The sequence below is a fragment of the Candida pseudojiufengensis genome (genome assembly GCF_024610245.1).
Source record: "Candida pseudojiufengensis strain CBS 10847 chromosome Unknown scaffold14, whole genome shotgun sequence".
In the NCBI taxonomy this organism is placed as follows: domain Eukaryota; kingdom Fungi; phylum Ascomycota; class Pichiomycetes; order Serinales; family Debaryomycetaceae; genus Lodderomyces; species Lodderomyces pseudojiufengensis.
In genome coordinates this window covers 232618-249415 of record NW_026261536.1, presented here as the reverse complement: position 1 = coordinate 249415, position 16798 = coordinate 232618, and the positions used below count along the sequence as shown (strand labels likewise).

The following is a 16798-nucleotide window of genomic DNA, read 5'->3' as shown; positions in this document are numbered from 1 at the left end:
ATAATTTTCTTTCTTTTTCTTACAGACTTTGAATTGCCATTTCAAATTTCATAATTTTGCAAATCTTGAAACTAAAATTATATTTCCATGTGAATGAAGGATTTTGGTTTTTTTGACTTCATGATTATAATCAGGAAGTATTACCTCTGTTGAATAAGTGATTGTTATTAAAACAAAATCGACAGATCAAAACCAGCTTCAGCATTCAAGTGACCCCCACCCCCAGTTTGTTACTGGAAATCAGTTGCTTTAAAGAACGATATAGAGCAACTAGACAATTTGAACCAAATATAAAACTTGGTATCCAACGCCACTTTTGAGGTTTAGTCACCACATATACTACTATTATCGTATAACGTAGATGTGCTAGATTTTTGTAAAAAACAAGTCTTAGTTATCTACCTAATGACTTTTTGCCAAATGTTTATTTTTCGATTCATAACCCATACATATAAAATTTCATATTCGAAAATATTATTTTAAATTACTAACACGTAAAAATTTGCAATTTTGTATTTCTTTTCCTCGTAAGGACCCTGTGCCATATTTTGTGGCATATTTCCGATGCGATTACGGGGCAAATGAAGGTTAGTGCAAAATGAGGCTAGAGAGTAATACAAGCCACTAAAGACAGCTAGACGCTAAAAATTACTAACTAAATCAATCAAACTCTGAATTAAAACTTAACTACACCAATTTTTAGCTCGAGGTTTGTTTTTTATTTTTAGTCTTGACGATAAAACAGTACAGTTGTAATTTTGTGTTGATATAAAATTTTTCTCAATAAAAATCATAAAAATCTAAGCGTATATGCAAATCATTAAACCAAATAGAGTAATTAAAAATTATTACTAGTCAGTACACAAACAGTAATATCGTAACAAAACTATACGATGCAAGATCCTTTTTCAAAAATCGGTGTAGCCTCTTTTCCAAAGTATATATCAATTACGATCTTCACCGATACGTCACCCATAGCCAAGATCTAAAAATACAGCATCATCAGTTTGTAGTGAGTTGTTATAAGAATGTTGGTTTATAATATTATATCATCATTATTTCAAATCATTTCTGAAACATCCAAATATAATAATTTTCGTGATGACTATCAAAAAGAGGGATCTTATACGATTCTATTTAAAATCTGAGATCTAAAATTCTAATACTGTGAGATCTAAAATTTGAGATCTAAGATCTGAAACAGTAGATCTAATCTGTGGGGTAGTTAATAAAATAATTATATTAACCTAATTGGTAGTAAGTTGAAAAAAAATATTAGATCTTGTCACTCTTTTTAAGAGTTGCATATACGTTATTTTCAAGGATCTAAGACTCCAGATCCAGATCTTTCACGATATAATTTTGGGTTTTAAGTCACGAAGCGTTGATCATTTTTTTCAACAACCATTAGACTAAATTTGATTTTGTGAATCTTACTCCGCTTTTTAGACGGTTTTATTTGATGTTGACGATACAAATTTTGTAAAGTTGATTGAGTAAAACAAACTTAAAACTTATTACTGCTTGTCGGCTTCGTACCTTTCAGTCTTAATTTTATGGGCAATTTTTGACGAGGGTTTTGAGGATTGAGTATTATTTTGTTACAACGCCGTTTCAAAATTTTTGTAAGAAAAAATTCAATCTAAGACTACATGCCTACAAATTCAAATCTGAAAACATAATAAAAATAGTTAATCGAGTTGTAAAAAAGTCACTTTCATACTCACTTCTAATAAAATCTCTATAACAATAAATGATGACCAACTCTTGAAACAGTTGAATCCAAAATATGAACCCATTTAACAAATCTATCAAATTCTTCATCTTCAATAGCTTCATTTAATCCAGGTAAATTTTGACCAGCATAACCAGTAAATCTACCACTTGCGAAAACAATATGTTTAAACCATGATCTCTTATGAAGTCCTTCATGATATAAAAAATTTCTTTCAAAATATTGTAATCCTTTATTATGATATTTAATTTGGAAAAATAATTTAAATTTTTTCCATATTGGTAATTCATCTTTATTATTATATTCTAATTGTAATTCTTCTGATTTTAAATCATATGTTTCTGTTACATTATTAAAAAAAGATAATGTTTTATGAGTATGATGTAATAAATCTTTTAATGTCTTTTTATGATGTTGGTTGTTGTTGTGCATAACTTCACCATTATCATGAATAATTCCCATTTGCATTGGTTTACAAATTGGTGTTACATAATGACCTTGAGTAATTTCTTTCATATATTTATATTGTTCAAGATTAAATTTTGGATGGAAATTAATTTCTTTATCTAACCAATTTTTAGGAACTTTATAAATAGTTTGATTATAATAACTTGATAAACCTTTTGCATAATCATTTAATTTAAAATGAATTAATTCTTTCTCACTTAATTCTAAAGCTAATAAAGCTAAATATTTTGAAGCAACATTATGATAAATAAAATCTTTATCTCCATATTTTTCCATCCAATGATAAGAATCATAATTTGAATGATAATGATATATTGGATCATTTTTACCACCTGAGAATCCTAAATCAAATGATGGTATACCTAAATGTTCTAAGAATACAGTATAATCTGATCCACTACCTAAAGTTGGAATATATTTATGATTTGAAATATAATGTTCATATAATGATCCTCCTTCTGGATAATCTATTTTCTTAGCTGTTTCTAATAATAAGTCGTTTAAAACTGGTGATGATCCTAAATTTAAATTTTTGCCACTAACTGAGACATCCACATTAAAATATGCAACAACTTCCTTCTGATACTTCTTTGCATAGTATTCTCCTTGCTCTGTACTTCCGACGACGCCAATTTCCTCTGCGTCTAATGACACGAGGACGATAGATCTCTTGAATTTATGACCTGCTTTTTTTAAATCACCTAAAGCTCTTGCGACTTCCAAAAGTGAAGCCGATCCACTATTTGGATCTCCGGCACCTCCTTTAATCCATGCATCTCTATGATTACCAATAATAATGACTTCATTAGACTTTTCTCCTTTTATTTCAGCATTTACATTCCATATGGGGGTGATATTAAAATCTTGATAACTATATAAATTTAATTCATATTTTGTTGGACCAGTAGTATAATTAAATCCATCTAAATCACCTTTAAATCCTTCTATAGTTTTTCCATGACCATTTAATTTATGTAAAATTGGTTTAACCTCACGATAAGATATTGGTAAAACTGGAATTTTTCCAATACTTTGATGAGGGTCTTTTCTTTCAACTCCTGGTTTACTAGCATAGCCAGGGGTAGTTGGATCACCTGGAGCAGCACCTTCACCTCCTAAAAATTGTACACTTCCTCTTTGTACTGAGCTTTCTTGTCTAGCTGGTCCTTTTGGATATTGTTTATAACCATTTTTTACAGTTATTTCACCATCATCACCAGGATCAGTATAAATCAAAACACCAATTGCTCCTTCATCTTGAGCAAATTTTACTTTTAAACCTCTAAAAATTCTTCCATAACGTACAACAACAATTTTTCCCTTTACATCAATATCATTTTCTTTTAATAATTCAAAATCTCTTTTTGTACCATAATTAGCATAAATATATTGACCAGTAACATTACCATTAGCTGCATATCCCAAAAATGTTGGAATAGTGTCATTATGAGTAGTTGGATCTTCATCAATAATATCTTCTTTTAAAGGAGCAGTATAAATTATTTTACCCTTTGGATCTAATAATTTTAAATCATGATCTTTTGGATAACTTAATAAAACTTCAAAAGTTTCAATTGAAGTATCAAACCCAAATTCTTGAAATTTTTGTTCAGTCCATTCAACAAATGGATAATTTGTACCAGCTAAATGAGGCTCTGATGTATATTTTTTTGACCAATTTCCAGCTAAATTAATTTCAAGTGAATCTAAAATAATTTTACTTGGATTTAATTCGGGTGAATTAGTTTTGAAAATTGAAAATGGGAATGAAATGTTAAAAAAATTGAAATAAAGGATTGCAATTATAGTCGATATTAATAATCCTTTAAAAATAGATATATTTTTTCTAGCTCTAGGAGCTTTATAAACTTCAGTTTTTTCGTCTATCATTTTGAAAATATTCAAACTTGATAATGAAAATAAATTGAAATTGCTGAAAAAGAAAGGAATGTGGTGAAAATATTGTTGATTAAAAATTATTAAACAAGGAAAGTTAATGGAATTTAAATGGTGGCTCGCTTGAAAAATGGAATTAAGACGGAATTAACTGGTAGCATTTACGACAGGTTTTATCTTATCAATTTGACGTATTTTTAATTACACGGCTCTAAAAAACGACAATTTCTACATTCTAAATTCTGAAGTCTAAATTCAATCTTAAGGTCTATTAATTATACCTACTCAACAATTTGTTTGACAAGGTCATCGATTGATTCTTTTAAAGTATAATACTTATCAAATCCTAAAATCTCTTTACTTCTTTTATCATCTGGTAAAACAAATTCAGATTCAGGTATTGGTTCCAAAACAGGTAATTTATCAGTATATTGTGGGAAATCTTTTCTAATAATATTAAGAATATTTGGAGTAGTTAATTTATAAGCTTCAACTAAAATTCTTTGATTTGAAGCTTTTGGATTATTTAATACTGCAACATGAGCTTTTGCAGCATCTCTTACATCAACTCCACCAGTAGCTAATTCTGGTACATAACTATCTTTATTTAATTTTAATAAATCACCAACTGTTTTTGTTGTAGATGGTAAATGATCTAAATTAATTTCACTTCGAAATACTACTGGACCAGTTAAAAATGCTGGTAAAATTGAAACAAGATCAAATTTTGGTTGATTATCCTTTATATGAGCTAAAAGTTTTTTTTCACCTTCAATTTTAGAAACAATATATGACATAAAACGATCATGTTTTCCTGCTTCATAAGGAACATTTGACCAAGCTTCAGGATCATCAATATAATGTTTAGTAACAGCAAATAGATCTTGTGGAGAAATCATTGTAGATGAAGATGAAGTATATATAACTCTTTCTATTTGATGACCATGTTTTGAAATTGAATGTAAAGTATTTTCAATAATAAAATCACTTTTTTTTAAAACTTTATTTTCTAATTCTTCTGGTTCACAAGTTTGAAAATCAGTAACTGCAGCACTTGCAATAAAATATTTAGCTTCTTTATGTTGTTTTAATACATAATCTAATGCTCCAGGTTCTTCATATTTTTCAACAACTTCTGTTTGTAAATAAGGATGAGCAAATAATTTAATTAAATTAGTAGCTGCTATTTGAGTACGAGCAGTTGCAACTACTTTATATTCATGTTTTAATAATTCAGCAATTATATGTTGACCTAAATAACCAGTACCACCGGTAATAATGACAGTTTCTGACATTCCTTTTGTAATATTATAAGGTCAATTGATCTTGATTTTTGAACTTTTATTGATATCTTTGAAGATGAAATTTCAAATTTTAAACGGCAAAAAATACGATTTTCGTTTAATCAAATCAATTTATTCTTTGCTTCTAATGCACAATGTAATAAATTGAATTTCCATTTGATTGATTATTTCAAATCATATTTCCAGAATGATTCAAAAATACATCAAATATAACATTAGTGAAATCAAACACGACTGGACATTATCTTCAAAAGCTCGATTGGATGACCTTAAGATTTTATTCAATGTGCTATAATATTTGTGGATTTAACTAAAATCAAATTATTTCATGAAAGAGTCACAAAGATGACTAAATCTTTCAAATCTACCACGCAATTGTATGATGGAAAGTTTTCAATTCCCGTCCTTAGCAAATGTTTAAATATCAAATTCTATTGATCGCTTCACTCAATTATGTACCCGACCACAATCAATTCCACCATATCTTTCTTGAGATATTGAAGCAAGTATGATATCTAAATCCGATAAAAGTGGTAGCACAAATTATTGTTATTATTGACATCTTCAAGCTGTTTCACAATCCATTCTTATCAATCCTTCATGACTACATCTATATATGGCTGAGTCAATAGAACTGATCTACTCAAGACTCAGCATTGATGAGAGAGCGTCAAATCAAAATACTTTAAATTCAGAAACTCCACCTTCTTCTGGTGAAGATGAACTTCAAAATGAAAATGAAAATTCACAAAATCTGTTAATATCAGTTTATCCAAAAATATTTCATGCTTGTCAACTTGGAGATTTCGATGTTGTTGATTCATTACTAAGTACTCCAGATTTGAATATAAATGAGCTTGACGAATATAATAATTCCTTACTTTATACAGCATCGCTACGAGGTTATTATGATATTGTTGAGTTGTTATTGAAAAGGGGTGCAGTATGTGATAGAGATACTTTTCAAGGTGCAAGATGTATATATGGAGCTTTAACTGACGAAATTAGGGACTTGCTTATAGGTTATGATTTTTCCAAAGCGGTGGATGTAAACCAACCTTTCGCTGGTCATGTATCATCATTTTTAACCAGTTCTTCAAACAAAGATATTTATTTCAAATTTAATCAAATGGATCTAAATTCTGACTTATCTGGGTTTGCTTTGCATAGGTTTTTGTTAGCCGCTAGAAGTCCATATTTTATGAAAAAATTTACTAATGATTGGAAATCTTTATCAGTAATACAAATGCCAAATGATATTGATCCACAAGCATTTAAAGGAATAATTGACTATATATATTTAAGAACTGACTCAATGGCCATAACTAATTCCAAACTTCATCTGAAAATACTAGCGTTGGCTAAAAAATATGAATTGCATGATTTAGTTGAAGGGGTGAATGAGGTATTCAGCACTGATGATGAAAAAGAACAATACAAAATTAAACATGCTTTGGCGTTGAAATTTGTTGAAAAAGCTAGAAAAGATTTACTGGCTTTATTGGAAAATGAAATCATACTTCAAAAACATAGTTTAAATTTAGCCTTGAAAGAGAATGTTGAATTGGAAGATATTGATTGTCAAAATTACATAAATGAAGAAATAAAGGAGAAGTTATTGAATCTTAATTCAATACCAGATGTGATTCTTGCAAATATTGATTCAGTTAATGAAACAATTACATATTATCCAGCACACAAATCCATTCTAGCAAGATCAGAATATTTTGACACTATGTTTAAATCTGATATATTTAAATATGCTGAAGAAGACATACCTACCTATAAAGAAGGACAAATTTCTGTAGTGAATAGACCCCAGTTGGAGGCAATGCATCTACCAGTCATTAGGCTTTCTTGGAGCAGTTCTAATGAAAAAGTCGACTCAATGGTGCTATCGTATCTATATCACGATGATGTTGATACAATTCCTTTAGAAAACACAGTTGAATTGCTTTTTGCTGCTGATGAATTATTTTTGGAAAGATTAAAAACAATAGCCGCTGTTAGAATTAGTTCACATTATACCAAATTCAGCTACAAAGAATTTACTGATCTCAAAATTGATCTCGATTATGACGCTTACGATTTAATAAGAATTGCATGGCAAACTAGGTGTGATAAACTAGAACAACATATAACGAAAATGATAGCGTATAATTTGCAGAAGATTTACGAAGATGATCAAGAAAGTTCAAAACTATCGACTCTTATCAATGACTCAGCAGCTAGAATTAAGGAGAGACAAGTTACAGATACTATTGAACTTGTTGATGATATTAGATACTATTTATCTAAAAAATATGCATTAGGTGATGATCATGAAACTTTTGATCCAGCTATTGGTTTATCTGAAAAAAGGGAAAATATAAAGTTGTATCAAATGGCATTGATAGATTATAACCGGGATATTGAAGTTATTGATCAATATTTGGACGCTTTAAACCTTGACGCTTAGATTGTATAATTATATCGGTAATAGAAATGCGTGTTCACGTGACCACTTTTTTGAAAATCTCATCTCTATTATAAGATGCATCAAAATTCAAATTTAATGTAGAACATTATAATCATTCAATAATCAATAAATCCACAGGATGTCAGAAAGTCTTGTACATAGCCCAAATGATGGCGATCTTCTACAAGATAGGCTATCGAAGATACGATCTCAAATGAATTCAAAACTTGAAAATCAAAAACATTTAGCTATAATATTATCAGCAGTTGAAGAAAATATAGAAGAACAAAAAAATGATAAAACACCAGTAGCATATTTTGTTTCATTTCTTTCATTATTAGATCAATGTATAAAAAATGATGAAATTATTGATAATGATTTAGCTACAACTACAGCATATTTTCTTGATATAATTTTCCCATTTACTCCTAAACCATTATTAAAACAAAAATTTAATGATATATTATTAAAATTATCACAACCATTGAATTTAAATGGGGAAGCACCATTAATTAGATCAACAATTGGAGCAATGGAAAGCTTATTATTAGCACAAGATAATTCACAATGGTTGAAAAGAAGTGCAGTTTCTCCAAATAGAGCATTTATGGCATTTATTGAATTATCATTTGATCCAAGACCAAAAGTAAGGAGAAGAGCTCAAGAAGCAGTTAAAAATATTCTATTAAACCCACCACCAAGTCCTAGTCCTGTTCATGTAGCTGCAGTAGCGGCATCTGATGCATCATTAACTCAATTAATATCACTTTTAAATGAATTTAAGAAGCAAAGAAAAAGTAATCCAAATAAAGATTTCAATACGAAGATTATTCATTGTTTACAATTAATCACCATTATTACATCATCAAATTCATGGCCAGTTAAAAATATTGAAAAATTATGTGATGCATTATTAGAAATTTCAAAAACATCAGATCAATATTTAGTTGGGGCTGCATTTGAAGCATTTGAAGGATTATTCAAATCAATGACCAATTCAATTGATGTTGATAAATATACAAAAGTATTAAATGCAATTTTTGATTTAAAACCAAGTATTAATGATTCTCATTTAGCTGCATCCTGGTTAAGTGTTGTAGCTAAAGCTTTAGAAGGGTTTAGTTCCTTGTCACCGATTGAATGTTTGAAAAAGATTAGTCATGTATTAACCATAGTATCACAATTTTTAGCATCAGAATCAAAAGACATATATACAAGTGCATCACAATGTTTAATTGCAATAATTGTTCAAACAATCCCAGATAAATTTTTATTACAACCAAATAAAGAATATGAAATTACTGAAGAAATTTATAACTTAGTTGATGATACAATTACATTTATTGCGGAACTAATAGAAAAAGAATTATTTTCAATAAAATATCAAAATGCAACTGGTGAAATATTACAATTTGTAACAGCGACAATTTTAAAATTAAAATCAAGATCAAATCCAGATTTTTTAAATATAGTTGAAATAGTTGGAGATTGGAGAACAAATGAAGCAGATAATTTCCCACATAATAAAGAAGCAGAAGATTGTATTGGTGCATCAGTATCATCAATGGGTCCACAAGCCGTATTAAGTATATTACCATTAAATTTAACTGGTAAAGAAGGAGGAGCAGGTAGAGCTTGGTTATTACCAATACTTAGAGATAATGTTAAATTTTCAGAATTAGAATTTTATAAATTACAAATATTACCATTTATTGATTTTTTTGAAACCAAAATTAATGAATCAAATAATAAAGAATCAATGAATAATAAAATTTTTCAAACTATAATTGATCAAATCTGGTCATTATTACCGAAATTTTGTGATTTACCAGGGGATTTAATTACTGCATTTGATGAAACTTTTGCAACTAAACTATCTGATCTAATGTTTGCAAAAGTAGAACTAAGAACTTTTATATGTCATGCATGGAGAACGTTAGTTGAATCTAATATTGCTTATCGTGATGGAGCATTTGATGATGATTTATTATTACAACAAGAGTACCCGAAAGAAAAAGCTGTTAAAGCAATTGAGTATTTAAGTTCAATATCATCTAATATTTTAACTGTTTTATTTAATGTGTTTACATACACAATGACCGAATCAAGAGGATTCGTATTAGAAACAATAGAAGCTTATTTGAAAATTACACCACCAGAAGAATTATCATCAACATTTGATAAAGTATGTGGAATGTTAAAAAATGCATTAGATGAAGAAGCTGAAGATGAAAATAACAAAAAGAATAAAAATAAAAACAAGAATCAATCAACTCCTGAAACTAGTGTAACTATGATGGATTTAATTGTAGTTATGACAAAATATTTACCTGATTCATCACATAATGCACTTTTTTCAATATTTTCACTTACAATTTCATTAGAATCACATCCATTATTACAAAAAAGAGCATATAGAATTATTTCAAAATTATCAGAATCTAAAATTGGTAAAGAATCAATCCTTAAATATATCACAAACATTGAATCTAAAATCATTGAAACTGCAACAATTACAAATCAAACATCAAGAACTGCAAGATTACATGCTATTTTATTAATTATTAAATTATTACCATCATCAGAATTATATTTTATACCATCAATATTACAAGAAATAATAATGGCTACAAAAGATGTAAATGAAAGATCAAGAGGATTATCTTATCAAATTTTAATTAAAATGGGTGAAAAAATGATTGAAGGTGGAATAATTGAAAATTCAAAAGTTCCAGGATTTGATTCATCAATTGCCCCCACTGAAGCTTCATTAAATGAATTTTTTACAATGGTAAGTGCAGGTTTAGCATCACAAAATCCTCATATGATTTCAGCAACAATAACAGCAATATCATGTTTAATATTTGAATTTAAAAATAAATTATCAGTTGAAACATTAATTGAAATTTCTTCAACTATTGAATTATTTTTAACTCATAATTCAAGAGAAATTGCAAAATCTGCTATTGGATTTGTTAAAATGGAAATTTTATCATTACCTGAGCAATTAATAAAAGAAAATTTATCAGAACTTTTAAAAAAATTAATGAAATGGTCTCATGAACATAAGGGACATTTTAAAAGTAAAGTTAAACATATTATCGAAAGATTAATTAGAAAATTTGGTATTGAAGAAATTGAAAAATGTATACCTGAAGAAGATAAAAAATTAGTCTTGAATATTAAAAAGAGTAAATTAAGAGCCAAAAGAAAACAATTACAAGATCCTTCAGAAGCAGAAGATTCTAATACAAACTCAACTAACAAAAAATTTGTATCAGCTTATGAAGAAGCATTATATGATTCAGATATTTCAGATGATGATGAAGAAGAAGTAGATATTTATGATGAAGATTCACGTAGACACAACAAACAAAATAGAAATAAAAAATCAAGTAATTTTATATTAGAATCAAATGATGAACCATTAAATTTATTAGATCGTCAAGCATTAGCTCATATATCATCATCAAAACCGAAAAATCAAAAATCTGAATTAAGATCAAAAACAGAAGAATTTAAAACTAAAAATGGTAAATTAATATTTAATGAAAAAGAAAATTCAATTAACGAAGATCCATTAAGTAGCTCAAAATCAGGCATTGATGCTTATTTAGATGCTGTTAAACAAGCACCAATAAGAGGACAAAAGAATAAATTAAAATTTAAGAAGAATACTGGAGATGATGAAGAAAATTGGTCAAATGATGAGGAAGATGAAGAACCAAAAAGAAAAAAATCAAAAGTTTTAGGTAGATCAAAAATTCAAAAACCTATAAAGAAAAGATTTAAAGCACAAAAGAAATTTTAAAGAGTGCTGTATAGATATTTAGTTAAATAGATACTGAATCAAAAAATTAGTTTATTAAAATTACAAATTAAAAAATTAAAAATATAAAATTAAAAATGTTAAAAAAAGTTAAAGCACCTTAATTATCATAAGCACTAACAAAATATTTAAATAATTTTTCTTTAAATTTATTTGGTTTTTTATCCTTTTTGGATTTAGATTTTCCATTTTTCGATTTCTCTTCAACTATTACTCCATTTGTATCACCATTTACATCATTTTCGTAGGCTTGTTGTTCTTGAATTGGAGTTGATTCTTCTTGTAGTTGTGATGCTTGTTGTTCATTTCCATATTTTGATTGAGTTGTTGGTAAAGTATCAGCACTAGGTTGAACAAAAGAATCTTGATCTTGATATCCTGATGAATAAGTTAATCTTTTGTTACCTTGTGATTGAATTTGTGAATTTGCAGTTGTTTGTGGTTGTTGTTTTGATTGAGGTGATTTATTTTTCACAAATTGAGATCCAACTATATCATCACCTACATTAACATGTTTGGGATCTGAAACATTTTTTGAGTCTTTAACAAATGCCAGTGGATGAACTTCATGTTTAGAACTTTGTTGATTTGATTTTGGATCTAATGTAGGTACAGCTTGATGTTGATGTTGCGCTTCTTTTATGTCAGTTTCTCTTGTTTCAGGTTGATTCGATTTAAAAGTTGGAACAGCATTAACTTGAGGAGTTTTATTGTTAACTGTTGAATCATCAAATTTAATAGGTTTAATTTCTTCCAATCTAACATTTGGATCATTTTGTAATTGTTTCAACTCTTCTTCATTAACAACATCATAAATTTCTTCTTCTTCTTCTTCACCCGCAATAGCTCCTGGTTTTTCATTATCTAAAGGCGTTTCAAATTTTTCAACTTTTTCATAACTTTTAAAAGAAGGATCTTCAATCTCAGGTTCATTTTCAAGTTCATCATCAATTTCATTTAATTGAGGTTTTGGAACTTTAGATAATTTTGAAGATTCAACAATGGGTTCAATATTATTATTAGGCTCATATGAATCATTCATAAATTTAGAATTTCTTTGACTTCTATTAATATTTGGCAGTGGCAACACTTCATGAGTCTTAGGAGTTGATTTGTTATAAATTTCTTCTTCTTCTTCTAAATATGAATGATTTCTTGGAACTGATATTTTATAATATTCACCATCATCAAGTACAACTCCTTCCGTTGGTAAATCTTTACGTGGTGGAATATCATCATCTTCAACTTCTCTAGTTTCATTATTAACAGCACCAGCGGGATTCAAATATTCAGGTTCATTCAATGGTTCTTTAACCACGGGAGGATTTAAGACTTCATTTGAAATTGGAACTCCTTCAACATCAACAGTTCCATATTCATTAGCTTCATCTTTAATTTCTTGAACTATATTATCAGCTTGAGTTTCTAATGCAGGTCCTAATCTTTCAACTTTCACTGGTTCGCTAATATCTGGACGTGGTGGAATATTACTTTCAGGTATTGGTTCATGAGTAGTACCAGTACCAGTATGAGTGGGTTCTTCATTTCTTATATCTTTGGGATTATTAATTGCATTGATATTAGTTGGAACTTCTTCAACAACAGTAGTTTCATTAACAACATTGTTTGTAGGATCAGTAGTAACAGCAGTAGTTTCAACAATTGCAGAATCAGGTTGTTGCTGTTGTATTGCACCATTTTCAACACCATTATTTTCACCAATAGGTTGTTGAACATTTTTTCTTTGACTTTGTTGAGAATTTCTTCCAATAGCACTAGGAATATTATTACTTTCATTAGAATAAATAGATTGACTTGATTGACTTTGTCTTTTATTTTTATTAAAAATTCCTCCAAATATTGGTTTTTTATCTCTTTTTTTAGCTTCTTTAGCTAATCGCTTCTCTTCATCTGCTTGTTCTTTAGCTAATCGCTTGTCTTCAGCTTCTTTTTCCTTAGCTAATCTCTTTTCTTCAGCTTCCCTTTCTTTAGCTAATCGTTTATCTTCCTTAGCTTGTTCCTTGGCTTTTTCTTTTGCTAAATGTCTATTTTCTTTTTCTTGTTCTTTTGCAATTTTATTTTCTTCCTTGGCTTTTTCTTTTCTCATATTTGATATTTTTGGTTCATCTCTCATTGAATGTAAGGGGAATTCTCTATGATGATTTGTATATTCATAATTGGAAGGAATTGATTTTTCTTGATTTACTATTGGTGTTGGTATTGTTGTTGGTGGTGCAGCAGTCTGATCACGTTGAATTTTAACTCTTGTTGATGAATCTATTGATGATGTTCTTTCTTGTGGATATTGTTGTTGTTGTGGAGCTTCATAATTTTGTGGAGTTGGATCTTTTCTTGGACTTAATGGTATAAATCCAAATCTTGATTTACGTTCTGGTGATTGTTGTGGTTGTTGAGGAGGAGTTAATGGTTGTTGAGAATTAGCTAAATTTGGAGAAATTGGTTGTTGAGAAACTGCATTTGGATCACGATCTCCATAAACTTTTTTATAAGCAGCTTGCATTGCAGCAGCATAAAATTCTGCACTTGGTTGTTGAGAAGAAGAAGAAATTGGACCAGGAGGTGTTGGTTTCTTGGATTTTGATTTAAATTGAGGTTGAGTAGGAGGTGAAGATTGTTGATATTGTTGATAATGTTGTTGTTGTTGCTGTGGATAATGTTGTTGTTGAGGATAATTCTGTTGCTGAGAATAAGCTGATTTATCATTAAGTATAGGTATGGTTTCAATTTTATCATCAAATTTAATTGAACTACCAGGAGAATGACTATAATGAATATTATCTTTTGGGGATGATATAGGTTGTATTGGTTTTGTTGAATAACTACCACTAGATCTAGTTGATTGAGGAATTTGATTTGGACTTCTTAATGAATTATTTGAAATTTGTTGTTTTTGTTGAACTGGTTGAGATTGAGATTGAGATTGAGGTTGAGGTTGAGTTGGAGTACTTTGTGTTAAATTCTGATATGGATGTTTTGATGATTTTGAAGTTACTTCATTTACGACATTTGAAGCTACTTGGGGAGCAGCTGCAATAGGTATATTTTCAACACCAACTGGATTGTTTTGTTGTAAAGTTGGTGTTTCATCTATACTATTAGATTGTTGTCTTTTTAATATTGATCTTAAAGGTTTACCTTGACTTGTAATAGAAGAAGTTCTATCAGGTGTATTTATTGGTCTTGGTTTAGATAAATCATCAGTAAATGGTTCTCCCAATTCTTGTTTAGGAACATTACCAAAATTTCCATTTCCTTGCTCAATTTCTTCTTCTTCCTCTTCTTCTTTTATGATATCTTTTGGTTGTGCCTGTATATGTGATGGTTCTCCAGTATTTAATTTCAATTTATTATTATTTTGATCATTTAAATCATCAACTTGATAATCATAATCAAAATTTTGTAAATCTTCATCAATTTTTGATAAATTAATTGGTTGATGAGTCATTGAATTATTTCTAAAATTTGCTGAACTTAAAGAATTTGATCTTGAATTTGATCTTGAAATATTTTTTGTTGCTGTTTCTATAATATTTGAACCATCTGGAAAAGTTTTAACAGTTTTTGTAATAATTGATTGAGTTCTACCTTGAGAATCAACAACTTTAGTTGTAGTTGTAGTAACAACATATTCTTCTTCTTCTTCATTTTCATTACCTTCTTGAATATTATAATTATCATCTTCTGTATCTTCATGTATATAATTTTGTGGAGATTGTTGTTGAGCTTGTTGTTGTTGTTGTAATTGTCTCTGTTGTGATTGACTGGATCTTGTTAAACTACCTCTGCTATGAGAATTTAAACTATTGAATCTTTTAACACCTTGATTAATATTATTTGAATTTCCAACTTGATAAGAAGCTTGAGGATTATAAGTATATTGTCTTAAAGAATTTGACCTATTAACATTACTTAAAGAATTTGATCTACCATATTGTCTTTGAGCAGCAGTTTGATTATATTGTGTATTACTTTGACGATTTTGATTATATTTTTGTTGTTGTTGTTGTGAATTTTGATTTTTAATTGGTGAACTATGTAATCTTAAAGCGGCAGCAGCTGCTTGACCTGCACTTGTTAAAGATTGACTTCTATTCAATTGTGCTTGTTGTGCTTGAGGTTGTATTGGTAAGCCAGCATGTTGTTGTGAATTATGATATTGATTTATTTCATGAGTATATTTACTAAAACCTTGATATGAATCTGGTCTTCTCTAATGAGTTTTAGTTAGTATCGCTGGATCTGTAGATTTATGAGAATTTTGCAAGTATTAATTCATTTCAAGATTTTGCTGAAACGAATTGAGTTTGCAATTGTAATTATAATTCAACCCTTAAAGTTCATTATTTTTTAAAATTAAAGATTTTAAAGTAACATACTCTTTTATTAAATAATCCAACCATTTTCAGTGTATAGATTCTTCTTTAAAATAAGTTTGTAGCTGAGTATAATACTTTATTGATCAATGGGTCTCTTAACTACTTTCAATATTAGATTCTTGTGACTCAATTGGTATTGGTATTGGTGGTTGCTTAAACTGAAATGTGGTTGTAAAAAATTAAAAAAATATTTAATAGAGAAATTGAATTACTTAAAATATTATTTATGTAATTAAGTAGTTTTGTGTAACTTTTACTTTTATATCATCATCATCCGGAAACTGAAATTTCATGTTTGCGTATTTTAGTTTGTTTGTTTTAGTTTTGTATTAGCTAAATACTATGAAAATAACACACATTAGGCAACCCTAAAATATAAGAGAGTATTTGTTCATGAGTGAATGATCAAACTTATTGTCTTATTGTTATTATATTGTAAGAAATTAAAATAGGAATGACATAACCGTTTTTTTACAATTTGTTTATACTTTAATAACTATTACCTTCTATGTTCACTATAAAATTCTATCAAAAGTGATTCTCTTGGTAAAACACATACTGAAACAATCAAGCTCATGTATCCTTTTTTAAACCAATTAAACTATGTAAATATGAATCAAACTACTTCATGTTATTATTCATATTTATTGGTATATTTTTGTTATAGAAATTTAAAATTGCTATCATAGTGCATTATAAGGTGAGAATATG

The 16798-nt window shown here is 28.5% G+C and overlaps 5 protein-coding genes across 5 annotated transcripts; 2 read left to right on the top strand and 3 right to left on the bottom strand. All coding sequences in view use genetic code 12, as the record gives it.

The window, feature by feature from the left end:
* Positions 1–1741: 1741 nt before the first annotated feature.
* Positions 1742–4093, bottom strand: VPS70 (putative zinc metalloprotease; the record flags this gene model as incomplete). Its single annotated transcript, XM_051759302.1, has 1 exon — positions 1742–4093. One exon carries the CDS (start codon positions 4091–4093, stop codon positions 1742–1744), a length of 2352 nt encoding a protein of 783 aa, XP_051612962.1.
* Positions 4094–4380: 287 nt separating this feature from the next.
* Positions 4381–5394, bottom strand: KGF55_004401 (uncharacterized protein; the record flags this gene model as incomplete). The annotated part of the gene is made up of 1 exon (XM_051759301.1): positions 4381–5394. One exon carries the CDS (start codon positions 5392–5394, stop codon positions 4381–4383), a length of 1014 nt encoding a protein of 337 aa, XP_051612961.1.
* A 625-nt stretch (positions 5395–6019) lies between these two features.
* On the top strand, positions 6020–7861 carry KGF55_004400 (uncharacterized protein; the record flags this gene model as incomplete). Its single annotated transcript, XM_051759300.1, has 1 exon — positions 6020–7861. The coding sequence occupies one exon, from the start codon at positions 6020–6022 to the stop codon at positions 7859–7861; it is 1842 nt and encodes a 613-aa protein (XP_051612960.1).
* A 139-nt stretch (positions 7862–8000) lies between these two features.
* KGF55_004399 (mRNA-binding protein) lies at positions 8001–11672 on the top strand (the record flags this gene model as incomplete). Its single annotated transcript, XM_051759299.1, has 1 exon — positions 8001–11672. One exon carries the CDS (start codon positions 8001–8003, stop codon positions 11670–11672), a length of 3672 nt encoding a protein of 1223 aa, XP_051612959.1.
* A 118-nt stretch (positions 11673–11790) lies between these two features.
* KGF55_004398 (uncharacterized protein) lies at positions 11791–16111 on the bottom strand (the record flags this gene model as incomplete). Its single annotated transcript, XM_051759298.1, has 2 exons — positions 11791–15921; positions 16088–16111. 2 exons carry the CDS (start codon positions 16109–16111, stop codon positions 11791–11793), a joined length of 4155 nt encoding a protein of 1384 aa, XP_051612958.1.
* Positions 16112–16798: the final 687 nt, after the last annotated feature.